Source organism: Macrotis lagotis, chromosome 4 (assembly GCF_037893015.1).
Source record: "Macrotis lagotis isolate mMagLag1 chromosome 4, bilby.v1.9.chrom.fasta, whole genome shotgun sequence".
Taxonomy (NCBI): Eukaryota; Metazoa; Chordata; class Mammalia; order Peramelemorphia; family Peramelidae; genus Macrotis; species Macrotis lagotis.
Window position 1 is genome coordinate 57,964,768 of NC_133661.1, and position 20,697 is coordinate 57,985,464.

The following is a 20,697-nucleotide window of genomic DNA, read 5'->3' on the forward strand; positions in this document are numbered from 1 at the left end:
AAATTGGGATGACTGGAGATGATGCTAGATGCCAGACAATCAGGGTTAAGTGATTTATCCAAGTTCATCCAGCTAGTAATTATCAAGTATCTGAGACTAGATTTGAACTCCTGTCCCCCTGACTCCAAAGTCAGTGAGTGCTCTATCCACTGTGCCACCTAATTGCTCTAAATATAAAGTAGTTAAATAGAGAAGTATCTGAGGGAAAGCAATATCATTTGGAAAGGAGCAGGGAAAGTTTCTTGCAGTTACACCTTAAAGGATGAGAAGGTAATAGAAGGGAGGAACTTATATCTAGACTCAAGACCATTGGAGGGAGAATAATGTCCAGTGAGACTGGAATGAGAGGTTGTGGTAAGCTCATAATGGATTTTAAAAGCTAAACAGAAAACTTTGTATTGACTCCTAGAAACAATAAGGAGTCACTGGCGTTTCTTGAGCAGGAGAGAGTAATATAGATCTGCTCTCAAAGAAAACCTCACAGCAGAATGTAACTCCTAGAGGCAGTTGGAAAGTAGATAGGAGCAGTTGACTTGGAACCAGGAAAGACCTGAGTTCACATCTAGTTCCAGAAATTTGCTGCTGTGTGACCCTGAGAAAGTCATTTAACTTCTTTTTGTCTTATTTTCCTTAGTTGTAAAATGATGGTAATGGTAGTACCTACCTCCGAGTGTAACATATATATCTAAACATACATACATATTATTTCTTATAGAAATAACTATTTCCTCCCTCTCTTCCTTCATTTCTTCCTTTGAGAACAGGTCCATTTTTGTTTTGCTTTGTGTATGTATTCCTTCTACCCATAATAATGCCCTGACCAGAAGCTGCATAATAAATACTTGCTGAATTGGTTGATGATATATTCCATTCTATTCCCCCCCCCCATCAGTTAGCATCAGTTGTAAGAAGAGGAATGATTAGATAATGGCAATATGACAAAGTAAAGTGTGATTCAAACATCTGGAAGGGATGGACTGTGCTGCCCGAACCTGGGACTTTTTGTTGTTCCTCCCTCACAGGTAACACCCCATCTCTGAATTGCTTCTATTTCCACTATCTATCCCTCATGCCTCAAATGACCTTCCTCCTCACCACAGATTTCCAGCTACCCTGGCTTTCTTTGTGAATCTTCTGCAAGAGGCCTCCCAACAACTAGTGCCTTTCCCCAGGAGACTATATAGTTTATATGTACATGATGCTTTATTCAATTGGTAATTTCTCCCTTGGTAGAATGTGAGCTCCTCAAGGGTAGGGAGTCTGTTTTTTGCCTTTCTTTTCATCTCTAATATCTACCAGAGTGCCTTGTCCACAATTAATCAAGACTTGTTGCTCAACCTTAGCAGGAGGGTCAGAACCTCACTCAACATTGGGAACACCATCGATTTCTACTTAAAACATACATCCATGCAATTCTGAAATACAAAATCACTAGGCTGGCCATTGATCAGAAGTAAAGCTGTCTTTTCCTCAAAGGGAAAACATAGAGAAGTGGAGGGAGACCAAATTGTTGCTTTCTGAGAGATGACATTCAACCTTGGCAGATCTTCCATCTTTTCCTACGGTTACTTTCCCAGCTGTTTAGTGAAGAGTTACTGCCATCTTGTGGTCAAGTCATGCTCCTGCAGCTATTCACTCAAAATACACTACTATTGTTGAACCAAAAAAACAGAGGTTAATGACAAGAACATTACTTACCATTTGGAACTAGTTTGGGGTAGAAGGCTGGAAAATAGGACAGCTGTGAGATTGATTTTTTTTCCTTCTTCTTTCTGTATTCAATGATCCCACCAAGGTTATATCTTAGGCTAAACAATTTGGAGTAATAAATTTAGGGATGGGGACTGACCCATGAAAGCCATCATGAGAATGTGTCTTCTTGGGTACTTACCAAATGGATGAACCCAGCTGCTGTTAGCCATGTGCTGATAAATATGGAAAGCAGATTCACCAGCTTGATAGAATTACTGTATAAACCAAAACACAAAGACAGGACTGTTACAAAGAGAAGCGACTTTGGACTGAACTGTCGGTCCTTCTCACAAACAGCTTTTGCTATGACTGGAAAGCAAGTCCCTTCCCAAAGCTTGCACTCATGGACCCTTTATCAATCCTGGGGAGAGAGGAAGGGAGCAAATAGAGAAAGAGAAGGGGGAGGGAAAGAGGTTCAAATTTGAGTTCTGAATGTCAGAGAAACTACTGGCAAAAACTCTAGGAATTCGAAACTTGGTGGGTGGCATTGCTTAATTACATCAAATTTCCCTTTTTGTTTCTTCCCAATGACACCATTTTACTCTAGACCATCATCTCTTCACTTGGCATGATTGCAATAGCTATCTGCTGCCATTGTGTTCTTCTTTTAAATTATTATTTTATAGCAATTTATTGTGTAGTGAATAGAATCAGGTTTGTAGTTAAAGGTCCTGGTTTCAAATGCCATCTCTGACACTTGACTAATTTTGTAGGTCTGAGTGAATTGTACAGCCTCTGCAGGTTCCATGAAACTATTCAGGATTTCATAGATGGGTTGCAATCAAGGTTGGTACAATGAGTTTCCATACCAGGAATTCTCTATCTATTGCAGATCTTGCTTATTGCCTTTTATTATGTCACTTCCCAGCTTAGTAACTCCCTAAGAGAAAGTTGAGACTATTCAAATTGATTAGTCAACAAACTATTATCATTTCCCATTAATATTGAACCTAAACTACTTTTTGTAGATAAACAACTCTCCTCTATAACCTGAATATACCATGGGCTCCCCTACTTCTAGGGGAGGGATAGGGAACCATTTTTCTGCCAAGGGTCAAAACTTAAAAATTAGGCTGCTATATTTTGACACACCTAAACAGCTCTTAGATTTATTAAATTTAGAATCCTGCCTGTGGATGGCTTGGGAGCAACAGCTCCAATGATTTCATGGGTCTCAAACTGTCCTGAGATGGAAGTTCCCAGTCCACACTCTAGGTCATATGGTAGCTCCATCTGGAATACTATTATCTCCTTCCTCCCTCTGTGAATTCCACCTACAGTTTTTCTAGTCTAAAATGGCATCTCTGTGGTATGAATTAACTTATTTTTCTGAATTACTCATTTGGTAATTAATCATATACTGCCTTGTGGTATATTGATTTTATAGTCTTATTGTTCAGTTGTTCGCTCATGTCTGATTCTATATGACCCCATGGACTTCTCCATGGAATTTTCTTGGTGAAAATACTGGAGTGGCTTGCCATTTCTTTCTTCAGGTGTCCCTATTTTACAAATGAGGAGCTGAGGCAAACAGGTTAAGTGACTTGTCCAGGGTCATAAACCCAGTAAGTGCCTGAGATCATATCTGAACTCAGGAAGATGAGTATTCCTGACTTTCTATCTACCTAGTTGTTCTTTCTATTCTTAGTTATTATCTCAGATATTATAATTCAACTTTTCATGTGTATAAGTCTTTTTTTCTTTAACTAGATTGCAAACTCCAGGAGGGAAGGTGATGATGGGAGAACATGTAAGGATGGGAGTTAGGCTTCATTTCCTTGGGATAGTAGTCTCTTGGGTTAGGAAGCTCCATCTATCAATGTAGGCTGATACCTTCTGACCAACATAGTCTCAACAATGTTGCCAAGAACCAAAAGAAGTCACTAGAATAAGCTGCCTAGAACTCTAAGAAGTTCAAGGTCTTAGAGGGGGTCAAAGGAGAAACTTAAACCTAGTTCATATTCCTTTGAAGACCAGATTTCTACTCACTCTACTGAGCTGCCTCTTTACCTAATAAACATTAACATATCAATTAATTCATCTATCTCAATGTTCTAATCACTTGAATGCATTTGCTTGATTGCAGTTCAATGATATAGTACAGGATTATCAATGTGCATCCTGTAGATAAAATGTGATCCAAAATAGAGGTCACAAGTGTGACCCCAATTGATTTTTAAAAAGGGAAATGTCTTAATAAATATTTTAAAAATAAAGGAAAATACAATGAAACATAGGTAATAATTGTGATTTTCCAAGCCAATATGTGGTCCACAGGGATCTTCATGGATGGTCTAAATGACCTCCATTTCTAAATGTGTTCATCCCCCCCATTGGTGTAGTAAATAGAGTTCTGAACATGGAGTCAGAAGACCAGAGTTCAAATTCTCTCTAAGACAATTTCTGGCTATGTAACACAGAGGCAAGTCACTGCCATCTTTCAATCTACTTCCTGCTCTTTTAAATGGGAATAATAACATTTACCTCCAAGGTTGCTATGAGGATCAAATGAGATAATGTATGTAAATTACCCTGTGAAACTTATAGCGCTCCGTGAATGCTCGTTGTTATTATAACCATAAAGAAATTAAAACTTGGATGTTCCTGTGAATGTCAACCAAAAGGACATTTAGATGCTCAGTGAAAGAGAGCATAATGGTTGACTTTGGTCCAAATAAAAAGGACTGAGGGTAAGAAAAAGAGAACCCCTAAAACATTCACCTCTTAGAGCTAACAGAGCAGAGAGCAGGGAAGGAGATCCCATTGGTAGATAAATCTGTTCAGGGGAACATTCTATTCTTGAAAGAACCCAACTAATACTCTGCAAAGAACTGACCATTGGGTAATCAGGTGGGATATTTGCAGGACCAGGTGCCCACTTGCACAGCTCCAGACTGATGTTAAAACAAACATAACCTCAGAAGTAGAATCCTTTTTCGGTCTTCACTCAATCACAGAAGAACAGAAACAATAATAATGTACTAATAAGGTAGGATGAACTTTGTGTTCTTAGATATTGAATAGAATATTTTGCTCTGAAATAGTCTTCTGACTGTAAAAGACCAGATTCAGATAATCAAAAGCATTTTCCAGGGATATTTCTATGCTGCCACCAAAAATGCTTGGATCTAAAATGGTTTCTTAGAATTCTGTTTGTCAAGTATGTGAAACACTTCTTTTAAACTCGTGTCCCCCAAAACCAATATCTGAAACTACCCTGAGAGAGGAGTAGAGATCATAAAGTAACTCCTACATGCATAGGTTATAAAAACGCACATGTTTTGGGACTGCAGGTGACTGATTCAGGTTAATTTTGTTCAATGTTTCACCTGACTATACTAGACATGGAAAGTCCTGTGACCATCCCTGACTGGTTTCCATGTGGATGATTGGATACAGCCATGCTGACAAGGAGATAATTTTTTTCTTCCTATCCTATGTCCAGACTCTTGGCTATCCATGACACTGGAGTAGCTGGAAAACCTCAGAGACCCAAGGTACTAGAGAAATCAGGACATGGAAAATCCTGTTGTCAATGGAAAATTCCAGCCCTGATCTTGATTCAGAAGGAGGAGACAGGGAGGAAGGAGAGGTGGTAGAGTGCTTTGGTGGGGTGGAGGGGTGGCTCCCAATTTTCCCTGATGTTACTTTGCCCTTGGAAAGTATGGAACAGAACAAGCTTAAAAACAAGGCAGAGAAATAGGGAAACCAAGATGCTGAACAAGTTCCTTTTTCTTAGAGGCTATATTGGGTGCCACTAAATTTTGCCATTCATGATAGCACTCATAGATTGGCAAAGACTAAGGGCATTTTTATGATGCCACTAAAAACACCTGCATCCATAATGGTCCTTGAAAATAGCATCTACCTTACAGAATAGTTGTAAAGCTCAAATGAAATATTCTGTGTAAATTGTGTATATTTGTGTAAAAATTATATAAAATATTCTAAACCTTAAAACAATATATAATTACTTACTATCATTAGAAGATACTTTAAAGGCTACCTATGATCTCATTTCACAGATAATGATGCTGAAGTATATAAAAAGGTTAAGAAACTTCTCCAAAGACTACTCCAGGTCATAGTTAGTAGAAAACATATTTGAACTTGGTTTTCTGACCACTGATCCAGGACCCTTTTAATCAGCCCACACAATAATTGGCTTCCTTGGTGCATTAAAGAAATAATCCAAATGCAGTGATGATGATGATGATGATGATGATGATGATGATGATGATGATGATCAAGATGAGAATGATGATAGTGATGATGATGACGACAGTGATTATGATAATTGTTGTTTTTGTGGTTGAGATATAAAGTTGTATCTGACTCATAATAACCCAGTGGATCAAACTGTTCATGGGGTTTTCTTGGCAGTGGTTTGCCATTTCCCTCTCCAATGGATTAAGGCAAATACATGTTAAATGACTTGCCCAGGGTCACACAGATAGTAAGTATCTGAGGCTTGATTTGAACTCAGGTCTTCCTGACTCTGTCCCAATGTTCTATTCATTGAGTCACTGAAGAAGAGCAAAACCACAAAAGGAATCTTGTATAGGGGAGAGGGGGCAAGTTTAGTTGGTACAGTAGAGGTTAAATCAAACCATGGATGAGCAAAATAAATAAATCTTTCTTTTTTTAGGAATTTGAATTGGGCCCAAATAGATTTCAATGCTTGTGTCAAATAGAGGGGATAGGATTGTTGTCTGCATAAGTGAGGTCTGCAATTTTCTTTCTGTGTAGGCAATAGTCCCTGTTCTAGTTTGGTGAGTTCCTAATACCCTATCTCTAGTCTTTCAAACAGTGCATATATATATATATATATATATATATATCTTTATCCTATATAGCTAATTAGAAAGCTAGACAACTAAATAGCTAGCTATCTAGAAGGATGGGTAGATTGGTAGGTAGGTAGGTAGGTAGGTAGGTAGGTAGATAGATAGATAGATAGATAGATGGATAGATAGACAGACAGACAGACAGAAAGACAGACAGACAGACAGACAGACAGACAGACAGACAGACAGACAGATAGATAGAAGATAGAATGATTAGACAGATTTGAATGGATGGATAGCTAACATACATAATATGCATATATACATGCCTACATATATGTCAGAGCCTCAGACTGGTACTGAGTTCAAGTTGACTTTACAATCTCCACAAATGAGAAGAGAGCTGATAATTTCTAGTTCATCTACCTTTACCGGTTCCCAAGAAGAATGTCACATTTGGAGGTCATCTAATTTAAATTCATTTCTCTCTGCTGATGGTGTAGTGCAGAATAGGTTGGCCTTGGAGCTAGAAAGGCAAGACTTTAGACCTTGTCTCTGATACATAACTATTTGAGCCATAGCAGACAAATCTCTAAACTTCTCAAGGCTCAAGGTCACTTTCTAAGATGGTCAGTTATTTAAGAGTTGATCTGCTGCATCAGGGAGACAGTATAGGACATTGGAAAGAGAACTAGATTTCAAACAAGAGGTACCTGGGTTTTCATTTAGCATCTGACTTAGGTAACGTTACATTAGGAAAACTACTTCTCCTCCCTGGTATCATTTTCCTCAACTATAAAATAAATAGGTTGGACAACCTTGTCTCTTAGATTCCTTCCACCCCTAAATCTTTTTTCATAAGAAAGCTTCCTCACAGGAAGATTTCTACAGAGTGAAATCCTAAGTTCAGACCTTTATTTTTATATACCTATACTCCTGTCATCGCCAAGAATAATTTCCAATTATAGCATAATAAACTTTTGGTTTATTTTGATGGGAATGGTCTGTTTTTATGGCACAGGAAAAAATTTTGGGTGTAGAATAAAAATGTAACAAATAGGATTACAGAAAACCACTTTGTGACTTTGGTAAATCATTGAAACTTCCTGGGCCTCAGTTTCCTCATCTATAAAATGAGAGATTTGAAGAGTGGCCCCTCAGGCCCCTACAATCTCCAGGTTTATGATAGAATAATCTTATCATCTTACCGAAAGCACCTGGGTGGTGAGTAACATAAGAGGGAAAAAAAGGGAAAGTGAGCAGAACAAGGGACCTGAGCCCCAAAAGGTAGATTCACATTCATTGGTCTCAGGGAACTTCAGTCATCCCAGTTTTAATGATGGGTTAATGATGTCCCTCAGAAACGTAAAAGGAAAATGGGGAAGAAATACAAAAGGAAGAGATCCTAGCCTAGGATAATAGAGGCACTAGAAGCAAAGGTGGCTTTAGTAAAAGGCTAGTGGGTTTGATTATTGAAAAAGCAAACAAGAAAGCAGGCACAGGTCAGAGAAAGGAATTTAGGGGTCCAAATCATATAGATAAAGGAAGCAATATCAAAGTTGTTCTGAAGATCACAGGATTCTGGGAAGGATGCTGGATATGTGCTTATCAAGAGACAACATAGCTGGAAGGGCAGAGGGCTGCCATCAGAAAGAACTGGGTTTGTATCCTCTTTCCAATACTTGGCAGCTACATGACCTTGGACAAGTCACTCTATCCTAAGTGCCCCAAGCATCTCTCCAAGTTACAAAGTAGGTGCTGATTTGTACTGGTAGAGGGAGTTTCTATGACAGGAATTCACCTATACCAATGAAATCATAGGTTTAGTCAAAAACAAAAACCAAGAAGAAAAGGGAAAATGGTTTTTCTCATCTAGGACCCAAGAATGAGAACAGGATCTTCAGAAGGCCAAGAATTTAGAGGCTGAAGGAACTGAAGACCAAAAAGGACCACAGAATCTTTGTGGGTAAGATAGGAATGTGACTTCCTTTCCAATGGCTAGAAAGAAGGTGGCAGAAAGCAATTGGGAATATCAAGAAGCTTGGGAAGAAAGTTTCTCTATCAATGCAAGTGGACAACTATTCTGAACTACAATCAGGTGAAGAGTCACCTGAACCACTGAAGAGTTCCAAGACCCTTGTCTTTCTTTGACTGACAATGGATTCTGGAATCATCTTGGCATTATTGATATTGGTGTCTAGGAATGAAAAATGGGCCAGAAAAAATGCATTCTTAATGAAAAGTTATATTTTTTTGACTTGTTCTATGTTAAAAATATATAAAATAAGCTCCTTGAAGACAGGGAATGTTTTGTGATTGCATGTAACCACAGCAGCTGGAGCAAGACTTTTAATTTTTTATTGACCAATTGACCTTCTTGAGGACAGGGACTGTTTTTTTTCCTTTTCTTTATATCCAAGAGGCTTAGATGTGGAAATAAGACTAAGAAAGAGCAGGTGCCTCTCACCTTCTGCTCCTGCATTTCTGAGGTCATTTATGTCCTACTTTTTAATATAAATTGGGCAAATTTCAGATTATTTTCATCATTTATCTTTGACATATGTATCTACTCTCATTCATGTCTGATTCACTAGAAAGCACCCTAATAGAAAAGCAATTTCTATAGCCTAAATTTAGAAGCAGGATTAGTTAAAACAATTACCTGCTCTCTGAGCTTTTCCTAACATCTATGTAAAATCCTCTGCCCAGAACCATGCATTAGCTGCTGGAGTTTTGGTTGTTAATCCATATAATACTATATAGGCATCATTATGTAGTAAAGTGGTGTCACTCTCAGACATCTACACATAGACAGCAAGATATTTGCAGGGTTTTTTTGTTATAGTTCCGTTGTTTCAATCATAACCACATTGGCATTTTCTTGGCAAAGATACTGGAGCGGTTTGCCATTTCCTTCTCCAGCTCATTTTTTACAGATGAGGAAACTGAGGAAAACAGGATTAAATGACTTGGCCAAGGTCACATGATTACTAAGTGTCAAAGGCTAGATTTGAACTCATAAAGATGAATCTTCCTGATGTTAGGTCTGGTACTCTATCTACTGTGTGACCCAGCTGCTCTAATTGTAGGTCAGATCTGCCTGAAAGACATTTAGTAACACGAATAAAAATACAATAGAGCATGAATAATGTTAATGTGGCTTTCTAAGTCAATATGAAGCCTGGAGGGATCTTTATATATGATTTAGAGACCCCATTTCTGTTTGAGTTGGATGCCACTGGTGCAGTGGAGAAACGAAAACATTGACTTTAGAGTCAGAAAGACAGAGTTCTACTGCTAACAAATCTTAGAAATGTGCCTCGGAGCCAGTTCCTTCATTTCTCTGAGCTTCAGGCAACTTGAAAAGATTCTAAATTTCAGAAAATTTGCTAATCACCTTTGGCAGCTGCAATTCCTACAAAAGCAGTTCTCTCATGTATTTTAAATATTTCTGTTTATATATATCTAGGCAGTTAGGTGGTGCAGTGGATAGAATACTGTCCTTAGAGTTAGGACAGGAGTTCAAATTCAGCCTCAAGACACTTGACTTCTACTAGTTGTATGAACTTGGGCAAGTCACTTAACCCTGATTACCTTGCAGGACCACCTTCAGTCATCCTAATTCATATCTGGCCACTGGACCCAGATGATTCAGGAGGAGAAAATGAAACTGAGAACTTAGCATAGCACACCTTCACTCAAATCCAATTCATGTGCTTGACATGGTATGACCTCCCTGACGTCATGGTCTACTTCAGGAATAAAGGACAGAACATCATCATTTATATACTTACTGCAAAAATTCTTAACCTACAGTCCATGACCTTATTCTCTTAATATTTTCATAACTATATTTTGAAAGAGTTGGTTTCCTTTGTAATTCTGTGTATTTCTTTTATGCAATTAAATGCATCCTAAGAAGGGAAATTCAGTTTTTACCAGATTGACAAAGGGATCTTTGACACATAGAAAAAAAATTAATACTATCTGACTCTACTATATTGATATAATTCCATCTATTTCCTACCATTAGAACATAATATTATGCAAACATATTGGATTCTCATCTACTCAACACCCACTTCAAAAAGGGAAAAAGAATGAGCCTGGATACCATATACTAGTGAGCTTGACACCAATTCTCAGACAAATTCGAGATTTTAAAGGAAGGGTAAGTGAACATTCAGAGCATCAAGGTGGCTCAGTAGATAAAGTACTGGATGTTGAGTCAGGAAAATTCATCTTCTTGAGTTTGTCTGAACCCAGGTACTTCCTAACTACATGACCCTGGGGAATTCATTTAGTGCTGTTTGCCTCAGTTTCCTCATCTGTAAAATGAATTGGAGAAAGAAATGGACACTTCAGGATCTTTGTCAAGAAAACCACAAATGGGGTCATGAAGAGTCAGACACAACTGAACAACACAAGTGAACATATAAGAGGATGCAATGATCACAATGAGATGACGTGGTTTTATCAAGAATGGGATGTTCCTGAGGGGTGGCTAGGTGGTGCAGTGGATAAAGCACCGGCCCTGGAGTCAGGAGTACCTGGGTTCAAATCTGGTCTCTGACACTTAATAATTACATAGCTGTGTGGCCTTGGGCAAGCCACTTAACCCCATTTGCCTTGCAAAAAAAAAACCAACATAAAAAAAAAAAGAATGGGATATTCCAGACTAATACTATTTCTCTTTTTATGGCAACAATTATGCTTCCAGAGAAGAATAATATTATAGGCTCAGTTTTCCTTGATTTGAGTGAGCTATTTTACAAAATCTCTCAGGATATTTCTATGGAAAAGATGAAGGTGGGCTAAATGATAGAACAGTTGAGTGAATTTAGAAGTGCATGAAAAGCTGAATCAAAGAGCTGTCATTAATGGTTTGATATCAATGTGGAGGAAGGTTCCACCCTCATGAAATTCCAAAGGGATCATGGTATTTATCATTTTAACACTGACTTGTATAAAAGCTTAGATGCCCAACAATATTACATTTATAAATGACATGAGACTAGAAAGGAAAACTAGGAGGCTTCCTGTTGAAGCTTTGTAAGACATTATCTTACTAAAGGTAAGAGACTTTATAAGGTACCTTGAAAGAAACTGAATGTTGCTTTTCACTCACAAAAAGATGTCATTTGCCTTTTCAATGACAGTTTGAAGTGATTGGCTATGATATTTTTCTCTGCCAAAATATTGTAGTCATGTCTTTGAGTAGTTATTTGTTTGGTTGTAATAAATTATATATTTAGTGATTTTTATTAGGATTCAATTATATAAGATTATGGGATTGAATTTATTAAAAAATATGAGTAAAGAAATGAGGGGTATGGATTTGAGTTTACATTTTTAACCAAAGAGAGAAAATTTACAACTAAAAAAAATTCTGCTGTTTGTCATTTAATAAGAAAATGAATAGGCTAAGGGCAGCTAGGTGGCACAGTGAATACAGCACCAGCCCTGGAATCAGGAGGAGCGGAGTTCAAATCCAACCTTAGATACTTAATAACTACCTAGCTGTGTGACCTTGGGCAAGTCAACTCCACTGCCTTGCCAAAAAAAAAAGAGAGAGAGAAAATAAATAAGTTTGAACTATTTGAGCCTCAGATGGTACTATTAAATATAAGAATGGCTCAAGCAGTTTGAATGGTGATCTTTAAGTGATCCCATAACCTTGCTCCTCAGACAGGACATAACTTAAGGTACCATATCCAAATAATTATTAATTTAAAAGACATTTTATTTCAAAATATATACTAGTTTAACAAATTATATTGAAACTCATTTGAAAGCTCAAAATACATATATTATTTCTTCTAAGTTTTTTTTTTCATAAACTAGAAATACTAAATTACATCTCGGGAAGGCCGCTTGTTTTTTGAATGTGTGTGTGTGTGTGTGTGTGTGTGTGTGTAATATCTGTATTATAATATAGATATGGTCTGTATGGAATGTATAACCATTCATAGTTATTTTTGCTATTATTTTTCAGTCATATCTCACTAATTATGATACCATTTGGAATTCTCTAGGGAAAATACTGGAATGATTTGCCATTTCTTTCTCCAGATCATTTTATAGAAGAGGAAACTGAGGCAAATAGGGTTAAATGACTATGGTCACATAGCTAAATGTGTCTGGAACCAGATTTGAACTCAGGAACATTAGTCTTCCTGACTTCAGGTCTGGCCCAGTACTCTTAAGCACTACGGCACCACCTATCGATTAATATACATACATACATAAAGACATATATATATATATATTCATAAAACAATACATATGTGTATACATATTTACATGCATACATAAATATACATATATAGAGAGATACTCACAGATATATAGGTTTTAGAGCTAGATTTGACTTTAAAAGATAGCTAGTTTGGACTTTATGGATGAAGAAAATAAAAATAAGAGAAGTGAAGCTATTTAGCCAAGATCACATAGATAGGAAACATCACAGACAGGGTTTAAACCTGATCTTTCAGAGTTTGTATTTACATAGGGATACATATGTAGTCACTTAAGTGATAATGAAAACAATTATTTGTAACTATTATGAATGAACTTAAAAAAGGTATCACTAACGCTTATATAAGAATTAGTATGTGCTCCCTTGACCATATTTTAAACTACTTAAGAATAATGTTGATTTACAGTGAAATGCATACTAACTCCATAGTGATGTCTATTCTGACCATCCCCTAGGCTGCTGAGCCTGTGATGGGGCAAGATGGTTTTATAGGAAGAGGACTAGCTCAGGAATCAGAGAGTTTAAATTCCACCTCTGATGTTTCCTACCTCTATGACCTTGGGGGAATTCACCATCTCTTTGGGTTTCAATCTCCTCATTCTGTAAAATGAGAGGATTGCACTTAGAGGATTGGCATGACCTCTTCCATTTTAATTCTGGACTTTGTAATTAGTTGTTTGAAGTTAGAAAAGCTAATTCATTTCTCTGAGTTTGGATAAAATGGAGATAAAAATATTTGTATTGCCTGTATTTCAGGTCTGTTATAAGAATCAAGTGATATAACCTATGCAAAGTGCTTTATAATCTCCCCCCCTTTTAACAAAGTTATGGGCTTGCCCAAGGTCACACATCTACGTAATTATTAAGTGTCTGAGGTCATATTTGAACCCAGGGACTCCTGACTCCAGGGCTGGTGCTCTATCCACTGTGCCACCTAGCCACTCCAATGCTTTGTAATTCTTAAAAGACCATCTATAGCATGCATGTGTGTTTATTAGCAACACTAGTTTTCTGAAAGTCAGTTCTTGTTCTTTCAAAATTGCCACCAATCCTAAAATCTTATATTTGACTTTGACATTCATAATATGATTTGAGGGCAGCAGATTCAATTTTCTAAATATAGCATACAAAGACTAAAATTAAAATAATCTATAACTGGAATTTCCTGAACCACACAAAAATGAATATAAGAGAAAAATAGTTCACAGCCTTTTGATTAGGGAAGAGAGTTAAGAAGTCAAAAGGAAACAATTTCAAAAAAAATCTGCTAAAGGTTGTGCTATTTTTTCTCCAGTTGGTATGAGCTGACACACTTACTTGTAAATAATCAATATTTTTATTTGATAATCAATTTGGCTTCCTATTTTATTCAGTACTACATAATTAGGTATAATTTTGGGGGGAATCTGTGATTTCATTGTTATTAAGAAGTTCTAATGAGCTAATTCCCTCTATCAATATAGATCAGTAACTTCTTCACAACTTTGAGTGTTAGAAAGATACTCTGGGGGCAGTGAGGTGGCATAGTAGATAGAACACTGGCCCTGGAGTCAAGAAAAAATGTTACTGTGAACCCTGAAAGCAAAATTGATTTGTTGGTCAAGCAATGTCAATGTCAAGACCTGAATCTGACTGCACTATTCTCTCTTTCAGTTAAATTTGAGGAACAACAAAACCTATTTTCCTTATCTTTCTTATCTCCAAAGGTAATTTAAACTTAAATATTTACAAATTTCCAAGCTATGGGAGGAGAGGTTCTATTTTTTTTAATTTTTTCATTCAGAGCACTAGAAAACATCATGGAAAAAAAGAATAAAGCACAGGCAATATCCTGAGTCAATAATCCACATGGAGATAATTCAGATTAACTGTACTATTTCATTAGAAACATAACCTTTGAATCAGAGGAACAGATTCAGCTGTGACTCAAGAATAATTATTTTCTAAAATCCTTAGTTCTGCTCAACAGATTCAGACTTATTTGGACAATGGACAAAGCTCAGTTCACATTACACAGGAAATAGTAACCTGACTTTAAAGGTAGTAACCTTGACCACGCATGGATGCACTGGGCATAGGCTTGGTGATGACGGTGTAGAGGAGATTTGACTTTTTATTCTCTTTCTCCTTGAAACACTATAGACACTGGCTACTTTCCTGTTGTTCTCTAAAATATCTCTGTCTCTGTTTTTTTTTTTTGATAAGTCAATGGGGTTAAGTGACTTGCCCAACATCACATAGCTAAGTTAGTGTTATGGATCTGAGGCTAAACTTGGGTACTCTATCCACTACATCACCCAGCTGCGCCTGTCCCACTCTCTCTGTCTCTCTGCCTCTCTCTCTCTCTCTCTCTCTAGCTCAGGGATCACTGGGATAACAGAGATTGAAAACAAGCCAATGACTTTCATGTTATGAATCATTTCATCAAGGACTTCAACCTCAGTATATGATGTTCAATTAAAGAAGATCCTTCCCAATGGAGAAATTCTGGTGAAATATTCATTTAAATTCGTATCAACAGAGATAATGAAGCAAAGAAATAACAATTTCTGAAGAAATTTCCCCAGCCTAACACAATAAACAATTCCAAGGTAGTATATAACTCCATCAAGAAATCCTTATGGGGGTGGCTAGGTGGTGCAGTGGATAGAGCACCAGTCCTGGAGTCAGGAGTATCTGAGTTCAAATCCAGCCTCAGACACTTAATAAGTAGCTAGCTGTGTGGTCTTGGGCAAGCCACTTAATCTCAATTTGCCTTGCAAAAAAAAAAAAAGCCAAAAAACTTAAAAAATTTTTTTAAAAATCCTTACGCATACCTAACCTCCATCTCTCTCAATGATGTTTAAGGACATTTTCTTTTCTATCCTTGTAGGATTTATTCAAAGAAGATCCAAAATTGCTTTGTTAATGTAGAACAGGAAAAAGAAAAGGAAGATCTGAATTCAAATCTAGCTAGCTGTGTAATCTTGGGCAAACCACCTAACTTCTGCCTCAGTTTCCTCAATTATAAACCTACCTCCCAAGGTTGTTATAGAGATCAAATGAGATAATAACTGTAAATCACTTAGTGCAATGCCAGTACACAGTAGACACTTAATAAATACTTATTCCCTTCCATTCCCTTTCCTCTGTTTTTGAGATTTAAGAATCATTGAGTTCTACCTTTGAGATATCTTTCTTCTCATGAAAGCCGCCCTCTTTGGAATTAGAGACAATAACTTATATTTTATTTTTAATTTTTTCCAATTACATGTAAAGATAGTTTTCAACAGTCATTTTTTATGAAATACTGAGTACCTCATTTTTTTCTCCTTCCCTCTTTTTCCTCCCCAAGACAGCAAATAATTTGATATAGGTTATTCACTAACAATTATGTCAAACATTTTTCATGTTAGAGACAATAACTTTCGTTAGTTTATTGGTTTGACTGTGCTTCCTATCTCCTATGCTCTAAATAGCCAACCCTCTTTGGAATCTGGGAATGGGAATAGGTAGAAAAGAAGAGTCAGCATTAGTAGTTGAACCATTCAGAGAAAGTCTATGATCAGTCAAATATTTGCTCAGAAATCTCTAAGATCATTTCATTTAAATGAAGGGCTGATTTGGTTATAATCACTTGATAGTGAGACCCTTGGGCATAAAAGAACATCAATGACTAAGGAGAGCTTTTATTTTTGTTTTTTGTTTTTTGTGCAGCAATGGGATTAAATGACTTGCCCAAGGTCACAGAGCTAGATAATTATCAATTGTCTGAGGCTGAATTTGAACTCAGGTTCTCCTGACTCCAGGGCTAGTGCTCTATCTACTGCACCACCTAGCCACCCCCCAAAGGAGAGCTTTAATAGGAATGAGATGACCAGATGAATTCTAAACTAATTTCTCAGGAAAGAAAAATTTTGGGGTAAATAAAACCCCAAAGAGAATGATTACCAAACTGCATGGAGGCCTACTATGTGGTCTGTTACACACACACACACACACACACAACCATATATATATATATATATATAATATATATATAATATATATAAGTTTAATTATATATATATATATAATTAAAGTTCATTATTTTATGATTTTTGGAATTAGGTAGTGAGTTATGTGACCTAACTGAAAGAATATTTATTTGGGATCAGAAAGCCAAGGTCAAATCATAACTAGGCCATTTCTGAGCATTATGACTATGCAAGTGACTTAACCTCTCTGGGTCTCAGTTATCTCAACTATAAATGAGGGGTTTAACTATATGATTTCCAAGTTCCCTTCCAATCTTAAATTCATGATCCTATTCTCCTCCTTTGCCTTGGCTTAAGCTTTGCTGAAATAATTAAGTAATAATTTTTCAGAAGGAAAACACTTTCCTCCCCATGTTGAGACTCTAACTCTATTCTAGGCTATGGTGTCCCCATGGGAAGTTTATGGCTTTCCTAGAACAGACAAAACTATATTTTAAAAATTAGTTTTAGTGAAACAGTGTTCTTTTTCAAAACCAAAGGAAAAGTAGGGCCTTCCAAGGGCTCTAAGAGTGGGACTATTAAGACATTTTTAGGAAATAAAGGATTTTCTTTATAAATAATATTTTGCATCAATAAAAAGAAGGAACCCTATTTTCTTACAAGAACCAAAATTGCATCACAATCTTGGAGCCAAAGTACAATATGTCTGCCTGTGGTGGATAAGACCAATAAGAGCTCAGAAGGCTCTATTCCAACTTGGATCCAAATAATCCATATGAACATTGACCAGAAAAGGAAATCAAAATAATCCTCTCTAGATGAAAGAAAAGGAAAAAAAAATCTCACTTTACAAAATAAACAGGATAATTGGTCACCCATACTCAGAATTCTTGAAAATTCTTCTTTCCCTTGAACTTTCTAGAAAAAAGTTGAGTTTTACCACTTTCCATACCCAGAAGATTGATCATTGCAATCTGGGATAACAGAGATTGAAAACAAACTAATGACTTTCATGTTATGAATCATTTCATCAATGACTTCAACCTCACTACTCTCTCTCCCCCCCACCCAGAATTCTGCTAATTGAAAACTTAACACACAAAGTAGATAACTGAGAGCTGACAATTCACTCTTTGAATCTGTCAGGGATTCAGAGTGGAAATCTAGTAAAGAGAGAAGGAGAGGGAAGGAAATGATTATGGCATCTTTATCTTAGGTGATTAGGATTACAGTTTATAAGAGTCTGCTCTGATTTTTTCCTATTAAGTATCTTAAGGCAGATTGAAAAACATACTGGGTTATAAAGTTTTCTTAGGTCTATGCTTTTGCATCCTTTTCCATTTCCCAAGATTCTCAAGAACTGGGAAGTTGTGTTCCACAGCTGTCACCAGAGGAAGACCTTCCTAGGCAAGTTTTACAATAGGAATCAATTTTAAGCTTTCCCTTAAATTCAATTCACCCCCAAAAAACTCACTGGGTTTTTTTCTTTGAGAAAAAATGACAATCAAAAATATACTCTGAAATGAAACAAGTTTCCTTTTGCTGGAGGAGGGAGGGAAGGTTTGTGATTGCCATCCAAAAGATACTGCTTCTCTTTTGAGTAATGTTTGGTTTTTAATTCAAAGCTGTTTAGAACATGGCAGCAAGATCTTCCTAATTCCTAAGCATAGGCTCTTGTCTTTCATTAGATATCACCTATGTTAAATGGGGCAGTTAGGTGCCACAATGATAGAGTGCCAAGCCTTGAGGCAGGAAAACTCATCTTCCTGAGTTCAAATCTGGTCTCAGATATTTATTAGCTGTGTGACTCTGGACAAGTCACTTAACACTGAGTGTCTTCATCTGTCAAATGAACTGGAAAATGAAATGGCAAATTATTCTGGTATCTTTGCCAAGAAAACCCTAAATGGGGTCACAAAGAGTCAGATCTGACTGAAAACAACCAAATAACAACAACATGATAAATGGTCATGGTCATTATCTGAGTACCATCTCAAAGTAAATAATACAACTCATGGAGAAATTACTGATTGCCAAGAGAATTGTACATACATTGATTATTATAATGAAATAACAATGATACTAAACATCAACTGAATTCAGATTAATTGTAATGGATAAAATTGAGAATATAGGAAGTTGTAAATCTCAACTTTTTTTGAGAAGTTCAAGGGAAAGGAGTGTTTTTAGAACTCTGAGTCTATATCTCCTATTATCCTATATTTATTTTTAAAATTGAAACTCTCTATAAATCCTAAAAAGAAATAGACTGTAGGGGAAGCTAGGTTGCACAGTGGATAGAGCACCTGAGTTCAAATCTGACCTCAGACACTTAATAATTACCTAGCTGTGTGGCCTTGGGCAAGCCACTTAACCCCATTGCCTTGCAAAAAAAAGGAATAGACTGTCAAGAGTCTATGAGTACCCAATGTAACTGAAAGCTAAGAGCATGTTTTTTGATGCCTTTATCTGGGGAAGTTGACATAACTGGATCACTTGAGTGTGTGAGTTCTAATCTACTGTAGGGTTAAAACTGATCATATGTTTACAGAGAATTAGGTGAGCCCCTGTGAAAGAGTATGCTACCAGGATTTCTAAAGAAGGCCAAACCTGCCCAGATCAGAAAAATGAAGAAGCTAAAGATTCCATGCTGATCAGTTTTCACCTATGTATATATATACAACTGGGAGCTAGTGCAGTATAAAGGGACAGAGCCCTACATTTAGAGGCATGGACCAAGATTAAAATTCACTTCTGACAATTACTACCTGCATGACATTAAACAATTTTCTTCACCTCTCTGAGTCCCTGCTTCCTTACCTATAAAAAGAAAGGGATGAGCCAGATGACTTCTAAGGTTCTTTTCAACTTTGAATCTAATCCCATTATTCTATATATTTTCAGACAATATTTTTGTCAGTGCTATTACATGGGAAAGTTTTGTCAAGGGATGGGTGATATATTAGGAAATGGTCTTACTACTTTTAAGAAAACAGTTGCATTTATAAAAACATTTTCTAAAAATAATAAACAAAAAGAACGTATTAGCTGCAGCCACGTTCAAACATATATCCTCTTTTTTTTCTACCCTGGAAGCTCCGATGGAAGAAAAGTCCCTAATTCTGAACTTTCCTGTCTTGCACTATTTCCATTCTTTACAGTACTACCTCAGTTTCTCTTACTTTTTCATTAGATAGTATATCTATAATGACACAGGACTTAAGGGTTCTAAATGTTGATAACCCACTCCCAACTGGATATCTACAACTGGATGACAAGTACTGGAATGAGGCAGATCAATAGCAATGAGTCAGCTTACCTTGTTTTAAGGATATTCAGAAACTGCAGAATTTCTGAAAACTGTATCAGCCTGAGAGCTCTCAGAAATCTCAAACCTGAGAAGAAAGAAATGGAGTTGTATTATTTTAGGGGGTCGTTTACAATGTACTCACTGTGCCAACTGACTTATGACTGCCAAGGTCAATGGGATGTGAAGTAGGCGCTGGGTGGGCTGGCCAGTACCTTTGAATCGTTCCTTCATTTTGAGTCCTGATCGACTTCAACCTCACGTTATTAAACTGGTCAGATACCTGACCAAGAGATGTCCTGATTCTGAGAAGAAAGTCCTTGAAGAGAGAGCTCTGACAGAGTCTAGATCAGCCCAGCCCAGACCAGCCTAGCAAATCATCCTCAGACATCTGACGCTGCTTGCAAAGAACTCTTCCCCAGCTAGTCACCCTGAGTATAAGGGAGGATTTTCTCTCTGGAACAACAGTGAGGATTCTGACAGCTCAGAGAAATCTCAGTGCTGAGAGCAGATTATCAAGAGATCTTATGGCCTCATTTTGATGGGTTGCTGAGTTTATTATAAACATTATTACTTTATTAATATTCTTATTAGACATGACAAAATGGGCTTTACTAGATGAGGCAAGTTTTTCTT

The 20,697-nt window shown here is 36.8% G+C and overlaps 1 protein-coding gene across 10 annotated transcripts in view; it reads right to left on the minus strand.

Moving 5' to 3' along the window:
- The window catches only part of KCNMA1 (potassium calcium-activated channel subfamily M alpha 1), a 637,032-nt gene that overhangs the window by 272,456 nt on the left and 343,879 nt on the right, over positions 1-20,697 (minus strand). For all 10 annotated transcript variants that reach the window (XM_074232914.1, XM_074232913.1, XM_074232916.1 and 7 more), the window contains exons 5-6: positions 20,074-20,149; positions 1,892-1,967 (exon numbers count right to left, since the gene is read on the minus strand). In XM_074232914.1, the coding sequence (XP_074089015.1) occupies positions 1,892-1,967; positions 20,074-20,149 (152 nt within the window). The remainder of the gene's footprint in view (positions 1-1,891; positions 1,968-20,073; positions 20,150-20,697) is intronic.